This window comes from Cyprinodon tularosa, unplaced genomic scaffold (assembly GCF_016077235.1).
Source record: "Cyprinodon tularosa strain WSP-4 unplaced genomic scaffold, ASM1607723v1 ctg19, whole genome shotgun sequence".
NCBI classification, from domain to species: Eukaryota; Metazoa; Chordata; class Actinopteri; order Cyprinodontiformes; family Cyprinodontidae; genus Cyprinodon; species Cyprinodon tularosa.
Window position 1 is genome coordinate 883,652 of NW_024038678.1, and position 27,908 is coordinate 911,559.

Here is a 27,908-nt window from a genome sequence, read left to right on the forward strand (position 1 = left end):
ACAAATGCACATTTACTGTCATGAATATTCAGAGGACTATATCAAATAACCTCAGGCGAGTGTTACGACTGATGAATACTTAAACTAGCATGGTGCAGAGATTTGGATGCTTCTTTATATCTGAATTTCTTGGATCATCATGTTCAAGTGTAAACAATTAGTATTGGCATGAACAGATTTTAATATATATCTGGAGAACAACATTGCCTGTAGTCACATTAGCTACGGGCCATTGGCGCACCAATACCACAAGCAAGGAGATTACAGTGTGAAAAAAAAAAGCTGTTAATTAACATTATAAGTGCTTTGATGATAATTGAACAATTGTGTTGTTAAAACATTATTGTTGTGGAATCAATGCTATTTATTTGTTATTAATGATGTTTCTGTTTCTGACTTTTTTGTAAATTGATTCATTTTCTGTAATTTTAACAGAGTTTTAGGAAATAAATCCTATGTGAAAGGATGACATTCTTGGAAAGCTCTTTACTGAGACATACTGTTTACATTTTCAGACCAAAGCCCAGCATCTCTGCACTCTTTATAGTCCCCTACTGGCCAACATAAGCAGGCCTCGGCAACTTCCTTTAGAGGACTAAGCATCAGTGTCTCGTCCTCTTTGCCTCCACCGCAACGCTAATTAGGCCCACCACAAAGCCAGCCTGTGGGGATAATGTCCCATTATTAGAGTCATTTGTTTCAATTAGATGCTCTGTGATTCTACAATAGCACTGCGCAGCCCACTGCAAAGAAGCTATTACTCTCATCCAAGGAATCCAATGAGGTCTGGGCCAAGTAAGTTACAGATACCTGCTTCTGCCAGTGTTTTTTTGTTGGCAGGTTCCACATGTAGCTCTGATCATTGATGAGTTTGTTGGGATATGGAAACAGAAAAAAAACAATTTTTTTTTTTTTGGTTACGTGTCACTATAAAGATTTTGTTACTGTCTGGCTTTAACTGTGAACGTATTTTTACAGGGCTTGTTGACTCTTGAGCTTTGACCACTGAGAACTATATGTTCTTGTTTCCTTTTACATGCTTAGAGCTTTGTGGTTAACTGAATTACCATCCTTCTACTCTATATTTTAGGAGCTTTAGACATTTTTAGCCTGCGATCAGGTTAGATTCTGAGCATGGAGCTCTATTTTCTCTTCAGGTCATGCTTTTTCCTCATTATACTAAAATTCTTGTGGCAAATTCGAAGACTTTTATTGCTTTCTAATCACATCTGTGGACAAAGAAAGCAGATTGCTTTGAAAAACAGTTCCTCAACTATACTGTCTGAGAATATTGAAACTAGTCAGCCACTGCCGCCAACTAACAGTCCTGATGAAAGGTATTTGTTTTCTTTGTACTTGAATAAATATTTACACAACGAAACTGAAAGCTGGAGCCGGGAGTTGAACTGACAACTCTCCGGTTGCAGGGCAAACTCCTTCATCCAATGCCACTGTCACCTAGTGAAAGTGTCTTTGGTGCGGGAAGTTTGCGAATCTCTGCTGAGACTGTTGTGCTTCAGTTCCAGATAAAGGGGAAGACTGTGAATATGAATAGTCAATTTAACATAAAAAAACAGTTAAATGCTCATTAATGGTTTTCAATGTTGAATATGAAAATAAATATTAATATTACATTGGACTGGAAGTTTAAAGTAGTCGCTACAGGTTTAACTTGTCATAGTCAATAAGCGGCACACTTGCACTCATCTGTTCTTGTTTCAACACCCATTTGTACTGTTTACCAGCTGGTTGCCAGGTCTGCTAATTAGCAAGCACCCAGAATGAAAGTGGCAACCTTAACGTGACCTCTGAGCACCTTTGCTTCCTTAAGTCAGCATCGATGCTCAAGATCTTGACAGATATTCAGCCAACACTGTTGCCTGCAGGTATGCTGGGGGTCTGCCACTCCAAACAAGAACAGAATATTTTAGTATGGTCATGATCCATGAACTGGCTGCACAGATTGTGTTATGAGGTGAACTTTTTTACTAAAAAAATTATAAAAACTTTATTCTTGCAACTCATCAAAGGAAATCAAGTCTCCAGTACTCACCGACAATACAGAGCAGCTTATCAACCAAAGCACTGAGCATCCAGAGCGTCAAAGCATCTCAACCAGTGTTTAATCATCCTCCAAGTTTTGGTGTTTAAGCTCATTGGAACCCAGAACGCATTTGGTCTGAACGCAGCTTTACAGATGCTGCTGTACAGACTTCCGTGACTGTTAAATGAGATGATAACACTCCCAACCAGAGGGTGGCTCCACGCACAAATCTGATTAAGGTGACGGTGTATGAGATCATATGCAGTGGAAGAAAACAAAGTAGAATTTCAGTAAGAAATGGTTGCGGATTTTTCTGGTTAGATACTTTATCTCTCAAGGACTGTAACGATATAAAAAACATTTTTACGTCATGGTGAAAATAATTTTATTCTTTCTTTTCAGCAATTTTCCTTTTCTCCTCCCCTTACCAGACAGTGTATAAACCAGTGTGATATTGTCCCCCAAGAGACCCTTGTGAAAACTGTTTATATCTGAGTGCAAAACAGTTGTTTAGCAAAGCTAAAAATATGAATGGGAGAGAGTTCTTTCCTAAGGGACCTAATGAGTTCCATATCATGGATTCAAAGTGAAATGTCAAAATATTAAAATATATGTAAGCTTTGGATATTCTGTTGAAGAATAACATAAAGTCTTTTTATTAGGGATGCACAGATCCTCATTATTTTACTACTTATCATATTCCAATTGTTGAATTTGGATATCTGCACATTCTGATACCTTTCCAATACCAGAGCCCTATTTGCACTTTTTGTTTTCATTGTCACTGTTGATTTTATTTGAGACTGTCATACATCCCTCTCTAAAAGTAAGTATGATATATATGAATCTACACATGTACTTCCCAAAACGCAACTTCAGATTAGTATAAGATAAGAAATGGAAGTCAGAAAACAGTAAATTGTGTGAACAGGACAAATTTTATCCAGAAAAAAATATGCAACTCAAAGTGACTATATTTCATAGATTAAAGACAAAAGCCCAACAAAGGGGTAAAATGTTTAACCTAATATAAATCTATTATAGAAATAGACTGAACACATCTGTACCCTATCAATCGTATCTATTTTCAGGGATATATGATCTAGATTTTTTTTCAATACCATGACTTATACAGGCAATATCTGATTGTCATATCTCTTCTTTTGGAAAAGTTAGGTTTTTCAGATATGGATATATTAAGAGACATTTTTCACAACCGTTCTTGGTCATTAAGTTTAATAAACTGTTCAAAAAGCGGAAATTCTTCCTTTGTCTGAAGGGTGGTACACGCTGCAAGATTTCAAAATCATTGGTGGATTTTCAAAAAATAAAAGACCCCCCACATATGACGATAAAGAAATCGGGGACAGTTTTGGTCATACAGTGTGTTATCTCTAGCCCCACGACATGCACAGCACAAACGGGCCAATTTGAAGCTCTCAGCACACATTGAACATGCTGGATCTCCTCCAATTTTAGGTCGAAGGGGTCCAGACATTCCACTCAGCAGACTCGGTCACTTTCAAAGCACAACACACATCAGGATTATCTCCCTGATTATTGGGACTAAGGGGAAAATTAGGGCAGAGATGGACCTGATTTTCTTGTCCTTAAGCTGCATTTTATGCTTTACATTGGATCTAATTCTATCAGCTTATTTTCACTTCTCCTTACCTGAAGTGCAGTTAGTTACTAGACTTGGATCCTGAGATTATGTCATGTCTTCGGAGCACTAGTCAAAGTTAAATTTAAAATCTTTATTTATCAAAAGCTTAAGTTGCAGCCCTGGCACTTTACCCGACATTAATCTCTAAACATTTGACAAAAGTTTTACTTTTGTTTATTAAAAAGAGACATACTGTGTGGTGGTGCACAACCAGATCTCAGTCAGCTGTACTAAGTGTGACCTGCAGGTCTTCCTCATCTCTCACCCTTTTCATTGTCAGCAAAATGTTCAAATGATGGCCACTAGTGCATAAAAATAAAACGAATAAAAAGAAACAGACATACACATTAACAAGCTTTAGTGACAGGTACAGATGTAAATATGTCACTGATGAGGCGACTGTGGCTGAGAGGGAAGAGTAGTCGTCTTGTGATTCCAGCTTCCTCCTGTCACATATCAACGTGCCCCTGGGCAAGACACTTCAGATGCCTACCAATCTGTGCATATGTGTATGTGTTTGAGAGCAATGGGAAATGTGGCTGTAGTAAAGTGCTTTGGGTGGTATGACTAAAAAAGTATTTTATGAATTCAGTCCATTCATCACAACTGCAAGAGATAAAATGACAGCAAAATTTCATGGACTGTTCAACAACATGACCATGCAGTAACACTAACTACTTGGCATAAAGTGCCTTTTCCTTTTTTTTATTATGTAAAGACGATTACAGTAACAAATGCTTTTCACTTCCAATTATATGTAATATCATGTAAAAATCCTGATTATAATGACTTAGACTTAGACTTCTTTATTTGTCATTTTGTATGCACAGAGTGCATACAGAACGAAATTGCGTTACATACAGCTTATGAGCATTGCATTGATATTTCAAATGGCACGAGTTATACAAAAAGTGCAGCAGTGGTCAAAGTGTATACATTGCAGAGGATAAAGACAGTGTGCAAATTGCAATGGTTCAGTGCAGATAGGCATTTGTGCAAAAAATGCATTATTGAGAGGAAAGGAAGTTTATGTTTATAATTTGTAAAAACATGACAGTAGTCGGAAAGGGTGGAAATCAAAAAGAAAAAGAAGAAAATTTGTTATTTATAAGCATTGCTTGGTCATTTCTGTTTTGAGCAAGATTTGCTCACCAAACTCCAATATTTTTAGCCATTTACCAGTGGCTTCAGAGTTGATTTCAACTCCAAATGCTCTGCTATACAATGTTTCAGTTTACCTTTCAGTCCTTTTACCAGCAGATAATGGAAACTTCGATTGATACCAAGAGGTTGCTGCCCTGTGATGCCTCTGTTGCCAGGCTCTCTCATTGGCTTTCTGCCCCTGCTGTGCACATGTTTACAAAGAGACATCAACAGCTAACATTAAAGGGTTCAAGTTGTCCCCTCAGGCTGTTGCTATGGAAATAACCCTGCTATAGTCGCTCATTCATGTTTGATTAATTGTTTTTTCCTTTCTGTGCTGTTTGCCCCTGCAAAGACCTCATTGTTGGGGCACTTTGTCTTAAAAAATAAACACCAGAGAAATGTGTTTTAATTACACCTCAGGACATTCTCTTCCTTAGCTCTAACATCTCTCGGAAGCTCTTTTTTGATTCAACTCTTGGAAAATGTATTATTCTACTAAGAAAATTCATACCACCTTATTAATTAATTCAAACTCTTGCTAAGGCAAAATTTCTTTTTTTTTTATTTCTTTTTTTTTTTTTTTACTTACCTTGACAGAAAATAATTCCCCCCAACACACACCTCCCCCCAGATTGCACCAGGTATTGCAGAGCTACAGCAACCCACTGGGGCCAATTAGGATGCCAGCAGAGCCAGGAAGTGCATAGCAGATGCTTTTTGCCACTGTGTATTTATTAAAATCCAATCTGCGGGGGCCCCCCCTCCAACAGCTCGTTAAACTACCGTTAATCTAATTAGCTCTCACTTGCCACTGTTTTCACCACATTATCAAATACAAGGGCCTCGACTTTGCAATTTAGGCTGATTAAGTGGGTCCAATGTTGTTAGTCAAAGCGTGCAGGGAGGAGCTCTTCTGAGCTGTCAGTCATCTTCTAATTCCAAATTAACCACACAGTCGTGTCGAGCAATGGCTTCAGAGTTAGGTTCAAATCAAGATGTACAGTTCCTCTATTTAATTCTGCAAGCTGTACTGTCTGAAAGCTTGAGTAACATATGCCATATTATAAAGGCTCAGAATAACAACTGGGTAGAAATTCTGTAGCAGAATTTTTTTTATGTTAGGTTGAAATGAGTCCTACTCACAACCGTTTCAGGCCGTTAGATAAGGATCTAGAATCTAGACTTCCGGTTCATTACTGTTTGGGGTGGACTGTGTTTTTATTTAACAAGTGCTGCTCTCTGGATAAGAGCCTGGTTCTGCTCAGAGATCTGTCTGCTTATTGCATACAGATGGGTGGTTTAACTTGTAGTCGTAATTGCTTCCAGATGAGGAGGCCGCTGCATGTATTTTAAGACACATTTTAACTCATCTGGACGGATGTCAAGTAGGTGATGGAAATATGCAAAGACAAGGCGATCACAGGGAGGGGAAAGTAACATATTTCAAAGTAGGCCTATTTCAGATTTTTCTTTTTCTTTTTTTTGCTGACACACTATTTATAAAAGAACTACGTTAACAGCGAAATTCCAAAATTTCGGATCCCATTTGTTGGATAAACAAGCACTTTTAGTTTACATAGCCAGTCAGATTTTCAAACAGTTTTATAGCTTTGTTTATGCGCTCAGCACTTACTGCCAAACTTTTATAGGAAAGCGGTTCTTACAACATTACATACAGGTGCACTTTGAAGTGCAAGCTGTTCAGAAAATACTTTGTTAATCCTCAGTATAAAAACCCACAATTTGGGGTGCTTGATCTTTGCTACCATAATCTAGCTAAACCCTGTCACTTTTAAACGAAACATCCGTCTAACAATTCTCCTTTTGGGTTCTAACCCAAGCAGAGAAAAGCAAACAGAAATATATAGTAATTTATTTCTCATATCTGATGTATGTTAATATAAAAATATTTCACCTCTGATATTATTTTATAAAAGCTTCATAACAATTAATTTTCCTATATATTTTCTATTTCCTATTTCATGTATCTCTTAGGAACTCTTAATTATTTCACAAATCTACATCTTGATTTTATAACTTGAGAATAGTTTGTTTTTGGTAGAATTAATGAACATAACCTACTACATATAGTAAGAGGCTTTAATTATTTTGATATCTTTACAACTTGATATCTTTACAGCTGTCCCCTGGTTCCTTATATTAGCGAGCCTTTAGTTTGGCTTACTTAATAAAGACTCAGCGCCATTTGTTGCGCCTGTCTTTGCTGCAAAAGTTACATGTTTTCTAAGGCTTTGCACACATAGTCCAACTCCAGTGTATGACATAAAATTAAGTCAGACATTTGAATTTAGTCATTTTGTCCTCATCAGTGGATATTGTATTTCCTTTTCCTTAAGTGTCACAGTCATTTCTACTTTTACTTTTATTAGTATTTTTTAGTTCAGCTGACCATCTTAGGGTCAAAGTCCTATGTTTTGTATACAGTCAGAGTGCCTATAAGTAATTGAATAATTACTAGGTAAATCAGCATATAAAGTATAGAAGGCTGCCTTTTGTATAGAGCCACTCCAAGCGTTACGAACATTGAGATAAGCCATTATTTTTATTAGAGTAGATTGAACCCCTGCAGAGTATAGCATGAGATTATGTTACATATGGTTATCCGGTAACATTTGAGGAGCATCGAATCAAGTTGCAGCGACAAAAACATGTTGTACATCTGCTTCCTCAGAGTTGTGTTGTTTGTTTGTTTTTTTTCCTTTGTTTTTTGTTTTTGTATGCCAAAACACAAAGCAGATATGCATCTGAGTATTTAAGGTATTTTTAGATGACAATATATTAGAATGCATTATTTCTATTTTTATTTTAAATAATTTTTATAATGGATGCGTCTTGCTTTCATGCTTTGTTCTTTTTTACAATTATGTTAAGTCTTTATGCTCTAAATTAATTGCAAATCAATCTTAGATAATCCAGCATGGACATTATTATCAACGTTTATGAAGATATAACTTATCTGAATGTGAATGTGTAAAGTGGTGCATGAGTTTATAAACAATATGAATTTACTTTTAAACATCAATGTATATATTAAACATTAATTTATAAATGAATGCACAGTATTCTAGCATCTCTAGTAATCTGTGTTTGTCTTTTATGAACTGCTGCTTTAACAGAAAAAGTCATGCATGTGTTTTATCTAATTCGTTGGACCACTGCTCAGCCAGACGCTTCCCTCCAGCAGAAAACAGGATGTCTGCCATGTGTTTTCTGCTAATGCTTTCTCACAAACTGAATAAGTCATTAAAAATCTGTGACTGTTTGTTTTTATGTCTGATCCTAATTTTGAAAATGTTGTAACTAATTTAGTCTACGAAACTGATTTGTTTTCTTCTTTTTATTTTTTTTTCTTTGGCTTTTAAAGTTGTATTCATTTAGTTCCGATTCAGTCGTGTGTTGAGTATCTGCATCTCATTTTAGTGTGACGGCCATCTCCATGTATCTGGGCATCATCCCAGAGTAATTCCTGTTTGCCTTTATAGGCCTTTTAAAATCACTGCTCCATGAAGCACTTTCCATATTCCCTATGAGTGTTTGTAATGATGTTTATTAAAATGCATATTAAGAATGCTGTTCCTGGGCACTTTTCAACTCTCCAACACTATTTCATGTTTTATTGTGTCATTTTCCTTTCTCTTAACCTTGCCAGGTCTGTGTATTACTCTTGTTCTTGTTATCTGTCTTTTTTCCTTACATTCATCTGTTTTTTGCATTAACTCTGTCTCTTTTTCATTTCATCTCACTCGTTTTTGCTGCACCTCTCTCACTCACTCTCTCTCCCTGAAACTATTTCTCTCTTCCCTCTGCTGTTTTGATAGTGATGCAGTTATCAGGCTGTCAATTCTAATCTTGTCTTGCCAGTGCAGCTCGGTCCATTCAGAATTACAGCTACCCCCTCCTCTGTCCTATCTCTACCCCTTTCTCTCTCTTCTCTTACCATGCCTTCCATCTCTTTCTCTCCCAGACAACAGAAACGCTGATGGGATGAGCAAGCGAAGGCTGGCACTGTAGTTCAATCTTTGGCTGCTAAATTAGAAAGCTGTGGACAAAATAAATTTAGACCCTCTGTACAGGACATTTTGATTTTTTACCTGGCAACAGTCATTGGCTGTTTTTCTAGCCGACCTTTAGTTCGGTGTTAAAAGGTTGTTCCTTTTTTATAACATTGACATTTAGCAGTATTTTTAAAAATGTAAATCATTTATCCATGGGACAAATGGATTGAAAACATAAGTCATCAGGTGGTAAAACAAATCAATTCAAATGCTTTTGCAAGATCATTAAATGACCCAGTAACACTCTCTATCTATTAAATGACTATTTCAACCTGTTAGCACAACTTAGTTATACAGTAGCTGCCCTTCTCACCCTGTACAAACTCAAAAGGCGGTTATTATTTACAGCATGGCAATCAACATTAATGGAAGCTTTCTGTCAGTCTTTAACACAGAAGACTTTAGTCGATGCTCTGGTCGATGCTTTTCTTTCCGCTGTCCATTTTATTTGTGGCTTGGCTGGGCCTCTACATCAAAACCACTTAGAAACTTTAGCAAAATATAACCTAAATTGTTCCGTTGTGGTTAGAGTCCCCTTGTTATCTCAAAGGGAAGTGTCACTTGAATCAATACAAAGTTGTTCTGAATGATCAATATCTTCTAGGATGTAGCATTTTTCTCCGGATGTGGAAGGCCTTCTCCACAACTCTGGTCCTTGCATCCATACATCAAAAGTAGAACTTGAATGAGTGTCTATGGAGGAAAGACCTCGTAAATGAATCCTGTTTCTTACTTTATTAGTAAAATCCTGTAAAGCTACAAAGCTATAAAATTAGACTATAAGGATGAACTCATATCATACAGGGACTAAAAATGTATGCCCAGAAATTGGTCTATAAATAGGCATGGACTAGAAACACATACATGCATACAGTCAAGAAATGATTCACAGACTGGGCTTAAGTGCCTTCCCCAGGGGCACATCCATATATGAATCTGAACTCAAACCTAAATTTTTTTTCACTACATTCCCAACCAAAGAACAATCGTGCCAAAATCGGCTAAATTCGTCTTTACAATATGATGTTTTATCATTATTATGGGAAAGGTGTCATTTAAAGCAGAAAACTACGGTACTTATTCCTGCTTAGCAAAAATAAATGGAATATGCATAACATTTAATTGTTGACATTTAAAGCTTTGCACAAAGACTTGATACGCATGAGTAGAGGGGCATAAATTTGACCAATCAGTGGCCTCCTGTCTGCGGTCACCTACGATTTGGGAGAGGTGCAGCAGAGTGTCTGCAGAGGGGGGCAGGAACATCTCTGCGTTCACTGTGACACTTATGCACATGACCTAGTTTCAAAGTATAAATTAGCCTTTAACGCTTTGTTGGCCTAAACCCCCAACTGAACAAAACTCCTAAATAACAACCTAGTGCTGGGCGATATGTAAATAATCACATATCACGATATGGAATATTTTATATCACAATAACGATATATATCGCAATATGGCCCAATTAAGTACGTTTTCAGCAAATCTCTGAAAAATATGACAAAACAACATAATTGCTTACTTTTTTCCAACTTTATTTTGAAGTGACATTTATAGAACTGTCACAAATTAGAAAAACAAATTGTAGTGCAGCAACATAAATACATAAAATGAGGCAGAGGTAGCGCTACAGTACCCTTCACATTTTTTTCCAAAACCCTACAGGTTTTTAAATGAAATTACCAAAATAAATAAATCAAAGTGCACTAATGTTTAGTTTAAGTTTCTGCATAGAAAAGCACACATTTTTAACAAAAGTTACAAAAAATAAAGTTTTTCAAGTTTCTTAAATCTTTTGCCTTGTAGTGCAAAGTTTGCATACCATAATGGCAATATACCTTATCAAAATTAAATAAATCAGGGTTGAATATAACTAAATTGTTTAAGGCATCAACCATCAAAAAAGTGCAAACAAAGGATACATTGTCGATGTAGAAATGTCGTTTCTGTCAAATCTATAGGTTGAGTGCAAGGAAGACAAGTTGGTCAACTGTATTTGGCTTAAGACATGACCTCTTACACGTGACAATGTTCCCACTCACACTGAAGGCCCGTTCAGATGAAGAACTAGTAGCAGGAATGCACAAGTACTTCTTAGCAAGCCTGGCCACTAATGGGAAATGTAACGCATGTTGTTTCCACCATCCCAGAGGGTCCGCCTCTGAATCAGGCCCAGGTGTCTGAAGATACATGGAGAGCTCCAGTTCAATGGATGCTCTGTTTGACTGAAAGCGGCTGGTGCCTTGGCCTGCAGCTGGTGCCTTTTTGAAGTAGCTCCCCAAACTCTTCTTTGTTTTCTTTGTTGGGTAACTAAGGTCTGGTTCATCTTCAGCAGCTGGTGGTGAAATGGAGGTGGCTGTTTCTGCACTTTCAGGTGCTGGCGTTACCATGTCCACCAGCTCTGCTGCAGCTCTCATCTTTATGAACTCCACCCTCTCTTCCTTCATGTAAGCTGTCTTAAACCGTGGGTCGACAAATGTTGCCATGTCTAGAAGGTTGTTGGTGGTACAGTCATCATACTTTTCATTGAGGTACTTAAGGATACCCTCTTTGATTGCTTTTGAGAGCTCTGTGTCCCCATCTTTCTGGCTGAGTATTTCATTATTGAAGAGGTGGAGTACCGGTTTCAGAAAAGATACGGTGACGTACTTCTCCCCTGATAAAGCATCAATAAACTCGAACAGTGGACCCAGTGCCTTGTTCATGGACTCTAGTACCATCATATCTTGCCAGCTTGGCACCAGATTTCTTGCCTAAGTCAGATAGCAAAGGAAATGGGTTACTTTCATCAGGAGGGGAATCTAGGCTGAAAATATAATCATAATCCAAGGAATCAGTGTGCAATGTCCAGTTGCCATGTCTCACCTTCTTGTCTGCAAGAAGAACCTGTGAAAGAGCTTTCTCCTGCTCTAGGAACCTCTGAATCATCTGCTGCCGTGAACCCCATCTTGTGGGGGTTTCAGTGATGAGCTGATGGTGAGGCAAGCCCAGCAATGCTTGAGCTTTGGCCAAATCACGTTTTCTCTTCCACGAGTTGGAGAACGCACTCACCACCTTTTTACAGACCCCAACTGCACGTTCCACAGCCTGCTTTGTAGATGCTGGTGTGAGAGCTTTCAAAGTGTTCTCTGTATAGATAAAAAAAAATGTATGTAATTTAATATCAAATGTGATGATGATATAAATTATAAATACATTTAATTTATAATAAAATCTAATTAAATCTGCACGCGACTCCCGTTATCCATTTATGATCAAACATAAAACAGGATAAACACACAAGTTCAATTTCACAAATATTTCACAAATATTTTGTTGTTGTAAGTTTAATTAAGAATCATCATTGTCACCACTTGTTACCATTGTGAAATTATTTGAGAAAGACGCCAGCTCAGATAACATAATACACAGAAAAAAATAATACACTGAAAAAAAAAACAGACACGCGCCCTCAGTGATGCACTCATGCTCGCACTAAATTACACTTACCAATAGCTAGCTGGAGACGGTGACCAAAGCATTGTAGCCGTTGCCATTCATTCAGTTCCATTGCAGTTATGTTGTTGGTGACATTATCTGTGGTGACACAGACAAGGTGGCATTCTTGCAGCCCCCATGACTGTAGTGTATCTCTCAGACCTAGATAGATAAATGCTTTTATTTATATGTAAATAAATATTAAGAATAGAATAAAGATGCAGCTCAAGTAACATACCTTGGGCTAACATGGCTCCTGTGTGGTCATCTGGAAAGTAGGCAGTCTGTAAGCAGCGAGCGCAGAGGGTCCAGTCTTCAGTGATGAAATGGATGGTTACACTCATATAGGGCTGCGTCACCCTGCTTGTCCACAGGTCTGTTGTCAAGGCATAATGTACCACGCTGCAAACCTCCTTTTCAACTTTGGCCCGGCATGCGTCATATAAGCGAGGCAACTCCACTTGGCTGAAGTGCTTGCGACTGGGCATAACGTACCTCGGGTCAAGGACTTTGACAAGTTCTCGGAAGCTCTCCTTCTCAACTTCGTACACGGGGATCATGCCTTTACATATGTAATGCGCAATGGCAACAGTGATTTGTTTATGGCGCTGAGAAGTTTTCTCATACGGGGTGCATCGTGCTAACGACTCCGTTATCTTCAGCTGGTTTAGATTTTTATTTTTGCAACTTTCCCCTGCCGTTTCAGAACTTGCTTTACCTCGCACTTTTTGGATCATTATGTATTCTTTTTCGTGTTTTTTCTTGAGGTGATAGAAGAGGTTTGTCGTGTTGCTGTCGGGTGAGGAAACAGGCTTGTAGCATAGTTTGCAAAGGACCGTTGTCTGCTCCGTGTCGGACTTCTTAAATCCAAAATGTGACCAAATCACAGACATACCCCCTCTTTTTGGTAAAAGTTCTTCATCTTGGGTTGCCGGCGTAGCTGTCTCTGTTTGTTGCGACCACGGCTTTAAGTCTTCAACCTCCTGCGTCTCCATCTCTCAGCTCTCATGAGTTAAGTAATGTAAAGCATGTCGCAAACCCGCGCATGCGCGCATGAGTCAAAAGCCGTAAAGCAGCGTTATGTCGCAAAACCACAAGACGCCGCTTCTTTGTGAATTAAAACTAATAAATATTGTTTATCACTTATAAGCTGTGTGTAGGCTACGTGACTAAACCAATACGTTCGTCGTTGTCTACCTTGGGAAATGTTTGCTTAAATACGAGATAAAATGGCGTTAGAAACGATAGAAACGATAGAATATAATTAGCACTGTAGACACTTTTGTATCGTTCGTACGATATATATCGTCCTATCGCCCAGCCCTATAACAACCTATGTTTACATTTTCTAATCTTTGACAATTTTTGATATATTTATACCAATTTATATTTTTTTGTTTTTTTTAACAGATTTGTTGCAAAAGTCTAACTAGATCTTCATTAATCAAATTTCTATATTACTTAGCTTTATAATATCTGGTCTATCTGTATAGTTTAGAAACACACACTCATCCGAAGTTCTATATTATAAATGCTTAAAATATGGCTACAGGCGCCCTTTTTCTTATGCTTTTTTATATCAAAACCTTATAATTTTGCTGTCTAAATTATAAGATTTAATTTCAAAATGATTTAAGTTTCAGACACAATCTACTGTCTGATAAGTATAAAAATTTGATTTGAGTTCTTAGAGTTTGTACTGGAAATACATATTGCCTACCAAGGTGACATCATCAACACAGCACAAAATCCAGAAGAATAAATTCACATCTCTTTAAAAACATCAAGATTTAATATCAACATATTAAAATTAAAGAGCCTGGCCTTGACCAAGTTAGGAACCATGCAGAAGAGGGTTAAAATAATACATCCGTACTGCACAACTCCACTCAAAAACTACTGAATTAGACACACAACATAATTTTGTTAATAAAGGCGGTTAGTTTTCCATTGTTCTTTTCTACCACATTGTAGCACACTTAGAATGAATTTCAGAGTTACAGAGTGTACAGACTTAAAAACACCCCAGCCACAGTTTCATGTTCCATGGAAAAAGTAAATCTGCCTACAAGTGGAATATATATCACATGCACAGTATGTTTTATTGTCAGTATTTGGAGTTGTGTGGAAGGAAATTATACCATATTCAATATTTTTTTTTTTGTGCATGAGGATGGTTCTTAAAACACTGGCATGCAGTTTTAGGACATTTCAGTGAATTTTTGTTGAGATAAAAGGATTTGATAGTCAGGCAGTTAACCCTTACTAAAATATAGATAAAATTTGATTATCTGGCTTTCATGTATAATTTTCTTTTTTTGTTGTTGTTGTTTTGTTTCTATGTAGTGGTATTTGCATGTAGTAAAATGGATCAAAGAAAGGCAAAAAGCAGTTATTTTACAAATTTATTTTTCATCATGAAGACACCTGCCAAAAATTTGCTTTTAAAATGTGATTAGCTCTAGCATTTTTTTCTTACTAAGTGGACCTTCTTTATTAAATAGTATTTTTTTCAGAACCTTCCAGATTGATTGAAAATGATAAAATAGATAAAAATAGAGCTATATTCCTTATTTTCCTGGTAAATTGCATGCTGCAGTGAGCTGCTGTGTGTCATTATTTTTCTTCCTCATGAATAGATGTGAATTTTCTTGGAGATTATTTAGCTTCTTTTTCCCCTTATTTTTGTCATTCCATTAGATCTTCTGTCCGTTTATTCTATTTTCACATCAAAGGCTTGCTCGAACTGATGTTGTTTCAAACGCCTGTCTTCTGCCTCATTGCCTAAAAGTGAGGGGTGATTATTTTTTAATGAAACCACACATACCCACATGCATAAAAATATGAATATTACCTGTAATCTGAAAAATAGATGCTTTGGCATAACCCTAAGAGGAACTTTCATTAATTTCAGGAACACCTCAAAATCCATTTAGTTTTGTTTTTATCTGCAGCTGTCAATGTGCCTGTGAACCTTGAATTTTGATTAGTTAATTTCATGTAGTTTGTGTTTGGCAAATGCTTTCCTGAAATAATGTTGTTTTCAGAGACAGTCCTGTTTCTCCATATGACAGTTAATTGGAGAACAAGGTTGTTGCTTAATCTTTTAATGAGTATAAATTAGATTGAAATTAAGGTTTTTAAATGTCCTCTTGCTGCGCTTGAGTTTTTGTATCTATACATCTATATTTTTATCTATCTGTTAGGAAAGGTGGACAAAGTCTAAAACCTCTCACAGCCATAAGAAACATTTTTTCGTAACTTAGAAATTATCTTAAAAAGGAACAGTTGCTGTCACTGTACAGATTAGACGCTATCAGAGCCAAATAACTTATTGTGCTTGGCCTCACATCACCTCACACTTATCAAAGTGTAGGTTTTGTTTACCTGGGAGGCATGGCATTGTAAAATAACTTGAATCCGGAACAGGGCAGATAGTTACTGTTTTACACAGGACAGTCTTGGCCACCTGTTTTCCAGGACCAAAGGGCTGTTGCTTGGTGAGAAGAACCCACAGAGATTGCAGATGTGCATAGATCAAGAGAAATATCAATATGGGGATTATCTAGATTAGTAAATAGCATTATAAAATTGTTAAGGGCTCAAGCAGGCTGATTTTTTATTGCTCCACTGTTAGCCAGCATGAAAAGTGTTGGGTTTTTTTTTATGTGTCCTACTTCAATATAAGACTAACAATTATTAATACAGGCTATCAAGTTAACCACTTACCAGGAAGTTTATAAAGCCCACAGTGTAAGGCGTCTTCATTTGTTTGATGTGAAAAAAATTTTTTTACCCATTATCAGCTTCCTGATATTGTTTTTTTGGAAATTACCTTTTCTCAAGATAACAATCATACCAGTTAAATGATTTCACTTCTTATACAGAAGGTATGTTTTTTTATTATGTACACACGGAAATATTCGCTTTTCTTAACAAATATCTCACTCTTAAGCTGTCTAAAAGAAGGGACAAAGCAGACTTTGCTTTCTAAGGAAGCTTAGGCCCTTCAGGTTTTCCAGCATGATGTCAGATATCTTCTATAAATCTGTTGTGGAGAGTGTGGTCATCATCTGCTGGGGTATCAGCTCAACAAGCTGATAGAGTAAGCTGGCTCTGTTCCTCTAGAACCTCTAGAGATGATTTCTTAAAGAACAACTATTCTTTGACTGAATATCAATTTTGTTTGTTGTTTGTGACATGAAAAAAAAAAATCAGATTTGAAATTAAACAGTTGCATCAGTGTGACCGGGGCTTTTGTGTCTTCAGCAGAGGCTTTTCCAGATCAGGTGCAAGGAAAATCTCTACAGAAGATCCTTCCTGCCTACAGCTATCAACATTTACAAATAAATAAAAAGAAAATACAAAAAGTTTCTACAATATTTAATTTCCGTTTGAAATCAGTAAAATATTTTAGAGTTGAATATGAATAGAATTGAAGTCGGCCTCACAAATATACCATAGTTGTCAATTTCAGGCATGTATTGTATAGGCTCCTTTAGTTTGTACTGATTCACAAAAATGTATATCAAATTCTATCTTTCATAAGGCTGCTCTTCCTTAAGGTGTAATCCAACAAAACTTGTTTTTCTTTGGTCAGAAAAATCCAAAGAAAATAATACAATAATGATTTTTTTGTACAATTATATACTATTTCACTGGAGTTGTTGCTGTTATGTTGGGTGTGCTTGTTTTCAGCTATGTGCTTTCTTGCTATCACCACCAACCCTGAATGTCCCAGATGGACAAGTCGTCCTGTAGGTCACATTGAGTAAAACAAACAGCTTCTTTCACAACCTTTTTTGCACATGCCCACTTCACATTAAAATGCATCCACTTGCAAGGATGTAGGATGTAAATAGGCAATGTAAATAGGTAATGCCAATTGGATACTTCCAACTTCTGTGCACAACCAAAAATAAGGCGGGTGGTAAGTGGCTGAATAATTTTGTTTACAGTCAGATTCTCTCATTTCTTCTTAGAATAATTACAAATTGAATTTATAGTTTGTGCACAGCTTTCTGAGCTTAGAGTCTAAAATGGCTGACACGTTATATAATAATGAAAGTTGGCTATATAAACTATTTAATAGCACTTCTATCTCATTAAAGCAGGGGGGAGTAGTATATAATAGTGGATGTGAAAGTGCTTCTTCTCTGTGCACATAAAATGGAGGGAAATACACTTCTTGTACTGTTTACTAACATTAGTTAGCCTCTAAACAGTTAGAAGGTCAACATGTTTCTGAGATGCAACTAGAATGCTCTAATTCTGGAAGGGACAACATTCCCATATTTGAGCTCTGACTTCCAAACAAATTGAACCGAGCACAAAGCACTGATCTGCATACTTGGAGCAGACATTCTGTCACACTCACTTTGCTGACAGCAGTAATATTTTTGAATTTTACGGATACGGGATGTTCGGCCACCAGATCTTATTACATGTATGTTTTTTTGCATTTATTAGCAAAATAAATTAGGTCACGTCCTTCTCATAATAATTATAAGATCAAAGCAATACAATACTTTTTTTGGTCTCCATCCTCTTGTCTGTCTTTTTTGCCTTTTCCATTCTGTCCCTTACTTCACATGTTTCCTCTGGAGCACAGAACACAATTTCCATATAGAATCACCACCAGAATCAGGTGACCTGGATTTGACTCCCAGTCAAAACCTGGAACCTGCTACCTGGAAATGAAAATGTATTCATGTCTATTGGATAAAGCAGCACATTACCCTGATGGAAATATTTCAGCTTTATGAAAATGTAGGGACATTTAACTATACTGTGTTACCTCTGATAGTTGCTCACAAATACAAATATATATGTAATTATTCCCCTTATGTTTTCTTGTTGGAGGTTTCTATATTCAATGCAATACAACAGAAGAAAATACATACAATACAAGTTCCAAAAAGAAGAAGCGGGAAAAAACAACAGAATAACGTGGTTAGAGCAGTGTGATACAAACTTATATTTTAAAAAGCAAAGCATTACAATTACCAGACTGGAAAGTCAATGTAAATAAATAAGATGTCTAATTAACTCCTGTAATCAATTAAAAACCACTGAATTATGTTTACAGGTTAGGGATGTACAGTGTAGCACCCCGATAATGTTTTGTCTTCTAAATGTAAATTCAAGAATTGCACAAAAGTGGCCTACCTGCACCAATGGTTGATGGAGATGTGACTTTTCCAAAATTTGAAGGAGATGTAAGGCTTTTCCATGAAAGATTCAGACAAATAAAATGCTAAATATTAATTACAATGCAAAAATATTCATCATTTTTAACCAGATTTACGGCTTCCATGTCTTTTCTTTTTAAACATCCAGTGGTTTAATGTTTTTTGAAGGCAAAAAGTAAGACAAGATTATGTTTTTTTAATATTTAATGTTTTTTTCAAATGATTTCAACAAAAATAATTTGTTAGTTTCATTATAAAATGTCCTACAGTGAATATTTGAATGAATAAAAGAATTCATAAAAATAATTTTCCCATCCTGAATTTTTGGATGCTCACTTTTTGGGTGACCTGTGACTTCATTCAACTTCACTTCTACTTCCATTTCTTGTGTTGAAGTGGGGTTCCATATAGATTTCCTTGAACGCACTGAGCTTAGAGTAGAACTTTCATGAAAATTAACCACTAATAACACCGTACATTTTTCCCTACTTATTTGTATGATGTATGTGTGTTTCTTTTCAATAAAACAATAAAAAAAAACGTTCTTACTCGAGCAGTTTTCCTGCATCATCAGCAGAGGGCTATAGCCACAAAACCCCAAATTTGACCAGTTGTTTCTTTGTTCCTCTCTGTACCCAGATAAGCAACGAGAAGAGGGCTGCAGCAGAAATGATGAAGCCTAAACCCAAACCTCAGAAGAAGAAAAAGAAGAAGGACCCAAATGAACCACAGAAGCCTGTGTCTGCATATGCACTCTTCTTCAGAGACACCCAAGCTGCCATCAAAGGCCAAAATCCCAATGCCACTTTTGGTGATGTGTCCAAGATTGTGGCCTCCATGTGGGACAGCCTTGGCGAGGAACAGAAGCAGGTACGAAAAATTTGCATGTGAAGAAACATATTACACTGAGGTTCCCAAAACAGTGTCAACAATAGCAAATGTTTGCACTCAAAAGATAATATTATAAACAGTTTTAATTAATGCTTAGCTGTTAAATAATTAAAGGAATGCATTTTATTCAGATTGTATGTTATTGCCTTTTGGAAGCCCGTTTTCTACATTTAACTTTTTTAAGTCTATCATAGTAATTGGTATGTAGGTGTAACAAACAACGCTGAGAACATGCCTTGATTCCTTTGGGAATATAGGCTGTCTCGCTGTCTTCTGTCTATGAATTTAATGCCAGACTGACTCAATGATGTTGTAATAAGGGCTCAGAGGGAGCTTAACCATCTGCTGCAGGACCCCGTTTTCTTCTTGTCATAGAAGAGGCTGGAGTTGCCTCTTACTGTGACTGTATATTTGGGTTTTATTTCTCTTGCAGAATGGAAAATCATTTTATTTTTTATTTGTTTATGTTGGAATGGATTAAAAGCTGAACATCTAAGTTGTAAATCACTCTGCTCTACCTTTTCATGTAGTGTAGAAATAAAGTGTGGGTGTCGAATGACAGAGAGCTTACCAGGCAAATGAACAAGAAAACATAATGAGAATATAGACTGAAAATTGTTGGCATTTACAGTAAGTAAAAATAAGAATAATTGGTGCAGAAATTCTGAGTCTCGCTTATATCCAAAGGGACATCAGACAGTGTCAGATTTTCTAGAATAATCCTGTAAATGTTCACATCACTGCCTGCATAAATATTAATATTTTATGTGCTGTTAAAAAAATAAATAAATCTCTACAATCTAATACTTTCTCTTTTTGGAAAAAGGCTTCTGTGTGGCACAAATTGCCTGCTATGCACCCATTATCAAGTTTTGAAACCCACAAATGCACGCTGTGTTTAAGTGCTAATGGAAAGCCGTCAAGTCTGAGCTTCACGCATATTTTAAAAGTGAAAAATGAGGTCCTTTGTCTAAACAGACATTAAAAAATCCTGCCTGGACTGCAACCGGAATATGAACATACTCATGAAACCATATCAGGTGAGGAAAAAATAAAACCACAGGGTTGAGCTGTGCTGTGTTATATGGCATCATGGCCCGATAAACCTGTTTCCAAATGTATAGGTTCCGCTGATTAAAAAATTCAGGTTTGATTACACTTGCAAGGCATAATAGCTAGCCACTAAAAAGTCAAAATAAACTCTCCAAAATTACATTAATCAACTGCACATATATTCAGTTATCCCCCACCAATAAATGGCATATGCAGCAGCAGACAAACAGCCTTTTGTTGTCATTATCTTTTGTGTAATTACCAGAACATTGCTGTGAGTTACAGCTCACCTTAATGAGCTAGTTCTTCTCTTTCTAAAGATAATCCATCGTTTATCCCCGCTCCCCTGACTCTCATTAAAATGATTTTCTTTCTAAATTTAATTCTACAAAGGGGAGGGAGCGGCAAAGGGAAGGTGGGGCTCTGCTTACCAAGAGCAATAAAAGACACAGAGACTAACAAAGTAGGACGTTTTGCAACCCCAGAATGGTCAATATGGGGAAAATATAAACATGCCTTGGGAGATTTCTGCAGACATGGAGCGATATGTTTTGCGCTGAGTAAAAATGTTCATAAGCCAGGAGCTAATGCATCCTGTAAAAGCAAACAATCACATATGAAGAGTCGTGTAGGAGCTCACTGTAACGCAGTTCACTTCAAAAAAATCCCAGAACTGGAATGTCTTATGAGGTTTAAACATGACCTTCTGACAAGCTTCAATGAATGAATTTCTCTTTTTCTCTCTATTTATATTTCTCCCCTTGTATTTTGATCCTGTCTGGAATACAAAATTAGTGTTCCCCCTCCACCATTCTTTCTTATTTTTGGATTCAGCTGAAGGACATTTTGGCCATTCAGGAGGAACTATCAATTCTTTTTGTTGGTAGTTAATGTCAGCTCCTGCTGTACCGTAATAAAGGAGGAAACACTAATGATAACAGAGATGTAGGAGGTCACTGTGTTGTTTCAGGGTTATGTTTTTCTGGTCAGTGCATCATTTAGAATATAACGATATGCAGATTAACTAAAAAAAAAAAACAAGCTGGGTTAACATTTAACTGTTTTTTGTAAGGCTGAGTTAAGTTGGCCCACCCAGACATTGGTAATTTCAACATAACAGGGTAGGGTCATAGATTTAACCTGGAGTAGCACACTTGGTTTGATTCTAAACCCAACCTTTAATTAAAGTGTCAAATATCCCATGTTAATTTTTTGTATGCTTATGCAAAATTAGGCCACAGGTTCAGCAGGGACCCAAAACACTCCCTTCATCTCAGTGTCCAGGACTTTACACTCGAAAGTGTCAAAAATCCATCAACTGCCAACAGTTACCTTAAGGTTTAAAAATGAATAATCTTTATTATCATTCTGTAAACATAACTTTGACACATAATACTGAAGCATAAATGAAAGACAGTAGAAAATATAGAGTCCTCTATATTTAACTAACCTCTATATATAAACAAAAACATTATACAGCAAAATATCTTTTTAGATATGGTTTTTGAAAATGCGTAAGGTTTTTCTTTTTAGAAACACTAAAAACTCACTTAAAGTTTTTGACAAATGTTCAGTTTTATGTAGAACAGTAAATGTGTTTGTATCAGCAGCAGAATCTAGAACAAAAGGGAGGAAATGGCAATCTTGTTTTAAATACTCAAGAAGAATTTGGCCTGTCGTAAACTTTTTACAATGTTTTATGAGACTTCCTTATTGACTGAAGCCAAATTTTTCCTGTTCAAAGGAAATACTTTGTTTTTTCCCACTCTGATTTCATGCTTTTGCAGGAGGAGGGATTGCTGTAAAGTTTATGACTGCAGTTGCCTGTGCTGCATTAGAATAGTTCTTTTTTACTGGTCTGTATTGATTTTATGGACATCTAAATGGAACATGTTTAATTAAATTTGACTGTCAATGTAATTGAAATGATTTAATTTTATTTTTCTGCATGTAATTGTCATCACAAAAGGGCTTGAGATGACATCTGCTGCTAATTTTTGCTTTAGAAATTAACAGCAGATGGATTTGTCAGCATTCATGCAAAACACAATGAGATCCACGAAAAAGCTGCCGCAGCAACAAATATTTGCAGAGATTTGTAGCAATACTAAAGGCCAATAAGGAAATACTTGTGCAAAAGGATTCTAATTTACGAAATGACCACAACCATTTTGGTTCAGCATGGACATCAGCAAATGTTATTGTGGCTCCAAGTAGAGCACAAAACATCGAGAAGTTCCAGTCCATTTCTTTAGGTGGATTGGAATGGAAATGATGCATCGCTACGATAGAGGGAGACACATTGAGATGAGGGAGTATTAGTGTCGTGATGAGAAAATGGAGGTGTTCTGTACCATTGGCTCTGATGGAAGGGAAACCATTACAGACATGTTTGTGTGTGTACGTCCAGGGATGCAGTGTGTGTTTAAGCAAGTGATCTAAAAAGGATTCTGTGTCTGTGTCTGCACGTTTATGAGCGTGTCAACCTCTCGTCTCACTCGAAGCCTCTTGTTTTGATTTTTGTTGTTGTTTTTCTTCGCAGGGCTACAAGAGGAAAACCGAGGCAGCTAAGAAAGAATACCTGAAAGCGTTGGCTGCGTACCGAGCCAGTCTGGTTTCCAAGGTAACGCTTATGGCACACAAGCCCTGGCTAAAACTGATGATGGATTGGCTGGAAAATCCTTGATAATGTATTGGAGTGGGGGTGTAGGGGCTCTATGGTTTAAGACTGTGATGTTGAAGAAGTTGGGGGATTTTATGTAAAAAGATCGGGTTATATTTGGAACAATATCTGATTTCCATAGGATCCACAGGGATTTATAATATGCATTAAGTATGAAGTATTATTATGGGATGAGGAGAATGGGGGTCACCAGGAGATAGCACTCAAGCATATGGCTGTGTCATTGTTCAGGGCCGCAGGATAGAAAGTAATTGCTCTTTCATGTGCTACACACTATCAGATTAATCTGTTATATAAAGTGTGTATCCTCAGAAAATAGAAATCCTAATCTTATCTCACACCAACAGACAAGTCATGCAATAGATCATTGATTTCCTCCTCTCATCATCTACAACAGGAAGTACATCACAAAACAACTCAGGCAATGATTGGCTTTGCACCGCTTCCTTCTCTGACACTGTCCTGCTAATTCAGATCCATGACACACTGTTTGCCTGGTGAATGATGCTGTGTTGTATACACCAGCAAAGAAGCAGCGGGATAAAAAGGAGGCAAGCAGGATTGCATTGTTTAGTGCCTCCTTGTATTAACAGCACACACAATATACTGAGGGGAAGATTTCTTTTGTCATTCCATTTGTTCTGCAGGCAAACAGCCTCATTTCTCTGCCCAGGGTCCTGCATATATGTATGTGTGTACATATGTAGGTGTGTGTGGGTGTGTGTGTGTGCTCCTCTTCTTTTCCCATCTATCTGTCAAGGAGTCTATTGATCATTACCTCGGCCCTAGCTCTATTCATACAAATGGGCTCCATTACCTTCTAATCAACACTGATGGCTGGAGATGAGCAATCTGACAGCTCATCACTGGGGCCTGCAGAGAGAGTAGAGGTGGGGGTGGGGGTGTTGCACCTGCTCGCTGTCCTGAAAGCAAAAGGTCAGGTTTGGAGGAATTTGGTGTAGGTCAGTGTTTTTTTATAAAGCAATGCAGCCCTCTTAAATCTCTAACTTGCATTACATCCATTAGCACGTGAAGCACTGAAAGAGCTTAAAACATTAATATCACAAACATCAAAGACGCATCATAACACATAAGAGACGATGCCCCAATCGGAGATTTTATGGCCATTATCCAGTCTCTGGTAATTGTGAAGCTTTAGCCTGCTAGTACTGATTTAAGTCCATTTACATTTCTCTTTGAATAACTGAATCTTTTTTCCCTGCCTTCCTGCTATGAGTGTTCATTATTTCTTTTCTTTAAAGGCAAAGTTAGTCTTTAAAATAGTAGTTAATACAACTGAATTTAGTTTCTCTATGGGCCATATCCAGCCTTTTTATATATCATCGACCAGCCCCCATGAAAAGTGCAAGTCCATTTTGTGCAGAAATACCATGTATTAGATTTAAAATATCCTCTTTCGTTTAGAAGGTGACTTCTCACATTTCCTATACAAACCACTCCAAGCAGGCTATCTTTGCAAACATGCTCAGGGCTGATAGACATAAAAGTTGGGTTTTTTTGTTGTTGTTTTTTCTGGTTTAAGACAAGAAATAATTGCAAATGTTAAAGTGTAATTATCCATCCATCCATTATCTGACACGCTTTATCCCAAGTGGGGGTCGCGAGGGGTCAAAATGTAATTAATTGATAAAAAAAAAAAATTAAAAAAAAAAGTCAGACTAGTTCTCTGGAATCTAAACTTTTAACATTTTTATATTGAATAAAGCTTGCAGCAAAAAAATGTATCTTTGCTGCTGTTTTACAATTGCTTTTAGAAAACAGGCTTTAGAACTATACTTTTACTTAAACTGGTGTGTGGGGAGAAAAAACTTCTTGTGATTGTTTTATTCATACATACTTTATTTTGTTAAAAACTGATATTTTAGGTGTTTAAAGTTCTAAATATCCAAAGACTTTTGTAAGAGGATCAAAATAATCTCTATACTGGGAAGGATTCATTCATTTATTCATTCATTTGTTCCTAACCATCGGTCATGTACTTAAATTAATTAACTGTAAGTCGCCCTTCTGCATTTGTAACCTTCAAAGAAAAGTGTTGTTTGTGCTTAGTTTTTAGGCTATCACTCAATATGGAGAAGATTGGATTTTTGAGTTTCTGGATAGTCAATCACAAGTCGGAGCTAGTAGAGCTTTATATTCCAGTCACCAGCTAATTTATGTACATTATTTATTTTTGTTTAAAGCTGTATTTTAAATCTGACAATTGTTATTTCAGTTTTGTCTCTGTAATTGCCTTTCTTTTTCAGCACCTAAACCAAAGTTTGCATTTTTTTCTCCATAGACATACAATGATCCAGAACCAAAAAGTGCCCAACAGACCAGCCAACCCTCTCACCTGCTGCCCCCCAAACAGCCCCTGTACAGCGTGCCCCCTCAGTCCTCCTCCCCCTACCTGGGCCCTCCAGGCTCTTTCCCACTCTCTGAACTCCAGAGTTATGGAGGGCCGCCGCGCCACACCCTGGGCCAGGCCCTCAGTCAGTCCCAGATGCTCCCACCCAGCATGAGTGCCTCTCCCCCAGCCCCCTTCCAGATCAGCCCGCCTCTGCACCCGCACGCTCAGCTCTCTTTGCATCTGAATCAGCCAATCCGCATGCAGCAGTCACAGCAAATCATCTCTCACCAAATGGGGCTCCAGGCATCTCTGCATTCCCCTCCGCTCAACCAACAGGTTGGTGCAGATGTCAATGAAATTTGTCATATTTATTGAACACGTGTAATACAATACTTTCTGGTTGCTTTTCTAATTAACGTTAAAAAAAACATGTTTATTATTGCAGGAGTAATGGGAATGGGCTTTCATTTTGATTTTCTCATTAGTTTAGATCAAAACAAACAAATAATTTTTTTGCCTCAGTCAATAAAATCTCCAGTCCAAGATTGTGAGAGCTATTTTAGCAAAGCATTATGAGGTAATGGAGGGTGGACAATGGGTATGTTCCTCTCAGCAAAAATTGATATAGGCTACTGACATGACTTGGCCTCATTACAGATCATGGCTCAGCACACCCTGACAACTGGCCATCGCCAACGCTTGGCTGATATAACCTCCCCTTTTTCTCCTGCAGGGATTCTCCCATCTTCAGGCTGATTACCAGAACAGCGTTGGCGGCTCTCAGTCTCCAGGAGCGCCCAATCCAGTGCACGGCCAAAACCCCGACTGGGAAGGCGAGTACTGCAACAGAGACTGTGGACCCAACCACTGCGGGTAAGCTCATCACACCGGGTAAAATGTTTTTTGTTAAGAAGAAAACACTCTGACTGTGCTGCACTTCATGTCTTTTGGTTGTTGAGAATACTAAGTAGCTTTGTGAGAGCTCCTCACTTTCCAAGTGATCTACATTAAACCATTTCACTTCACACTCTGACGCTCAGACAGTGTTAATCATAAAAAGCAATTTACCTGCTAAAGTACAGCATCTTCCTGAAATTGAAATGAGTAATGTAGCACAAGAACAATGCTATTACTGAGCTTGGAAAAAGTGCCGACATTCAATTAAGTGTCGCTTCACATACATTGCTTTATTGAATAATATGAATACCTTTCAGACAGACGCTAAGTGAAAATTTTGTATCACATTTAAATTCCAGTGTTGCTACTTTGAGAATAAGGTGAAAACTCAGACAAGTTTGTTTTCCTGTTTTGTAAAGATTTGTATTTTACTGCACAACCATATCCAAACTTTACAATAGCTGAATCTATTTGGTAGGGTTAAAAAAATCTATGAAAACTGTCTAAAATATTTTATTATTTTACCTTTAAACGTTTATCAGATTTTCCAGTAAATTGTAAATTGCATTATAAAAGGTTGGACAAGGACTCACGGTGTAGCGGTGTAGAAAGAGACGCAAACAAAAAAGTTAAATTAACAAAACAAAAATAAATAACCTCCAAACTAACTGTTAAAGAACTTTTGCAGTCTGGCATCTTTGTTATGGTTGGGCTCTGCTCTAACTTTTTTTTTTAAACTCATGGTATATTAAAAAATGTATGAAACATGGCAATCTAATAAGATCTCCAGGGCAGCTGAAAAAGAGAATATGTTGCTTTCCAACACATTCACTTGGTTGAACAAATTTTACTTTTCTCCTTTGCAGCCACTTGGTTTTTAGATGGAGACTAATTGTTACAATGGAGACTTGAGGGCTACAAAATGTCAATATTTGTAGTTTTAATAACTCCTGTTTAGTCTGCCGTGATCAAATAAATAGGACTTTTCATCCAGAATAATGACCAGTGGCTAAAAAATAATGGAATTGCTATTTTGGATTTTTATGAATTATGAGTTTAACATTTCTAGAGTTATTTATGAATAAAACTAATTTAACAATAAAAAGCTCTTTAGTTACTGTTTCATTTATTATATTTTTATCCTGCATTTTTCAAATAACTACCATCAACTACTTTGACTTAGTTAAGTAGCAATTATTTCTCCATTTTCCGCCCACTGTCCAAAAACAGGACTTTTAGCTTCTCTAAATTGTCCTTAGGTGTGAGTGTGTGCATGGCTGTATGTCTTTGTGTGTCTCTGTGATGCCCTGCGACAGACTGGCGACCTCTCCAAGGTGGACTCCGCCTCTCGCCCATAGACTGCCGTAGATATTCACCGGCCCCATCGTAACCCTGATGGAATAAAGGGGAGTAGATGGATGTTTGGATTTT

At 37.1% G+C, this 27,908-nt stretch overlaps 1 protein-coding gene across 2 annotated transcripts in view; it reads left to right on the plus strand.

The window, feature by feature from the left end:
- The window catches only part of LOC119782195 (thymocyte selection-associated high mobility group box protein TOX-like), a 115,399-nt gene that overhangs the window by 85,319 nt on the left and 2,172 nt on the right, over positions 1 to 27,908 (plus strand). For both annotated transcript variants that reach the window (XM_038283046.1, XM_038283047.1), the window contains 4 exons: positions 19,240 to 19,470; positions 23,087 to 23,167; positions 25,530 to 25,916; positions 26,314 to 26,453. In XM_038283046.1, coding sequence (XP_038138974.1) covers positions 19,240 to 19,470; positions 23,087 to 23,167; positions 25,530 to 25,916; positions 26,314 to 26,453 — 839 coding nt within the window. The remainder of the gene's footprint in view (positions 1 to 19,239; positions 19,471 to 23,086; positions 23,168 to 25,529; positions 25,917 to 26,313; positions 26,454 to 27,908) is intronic.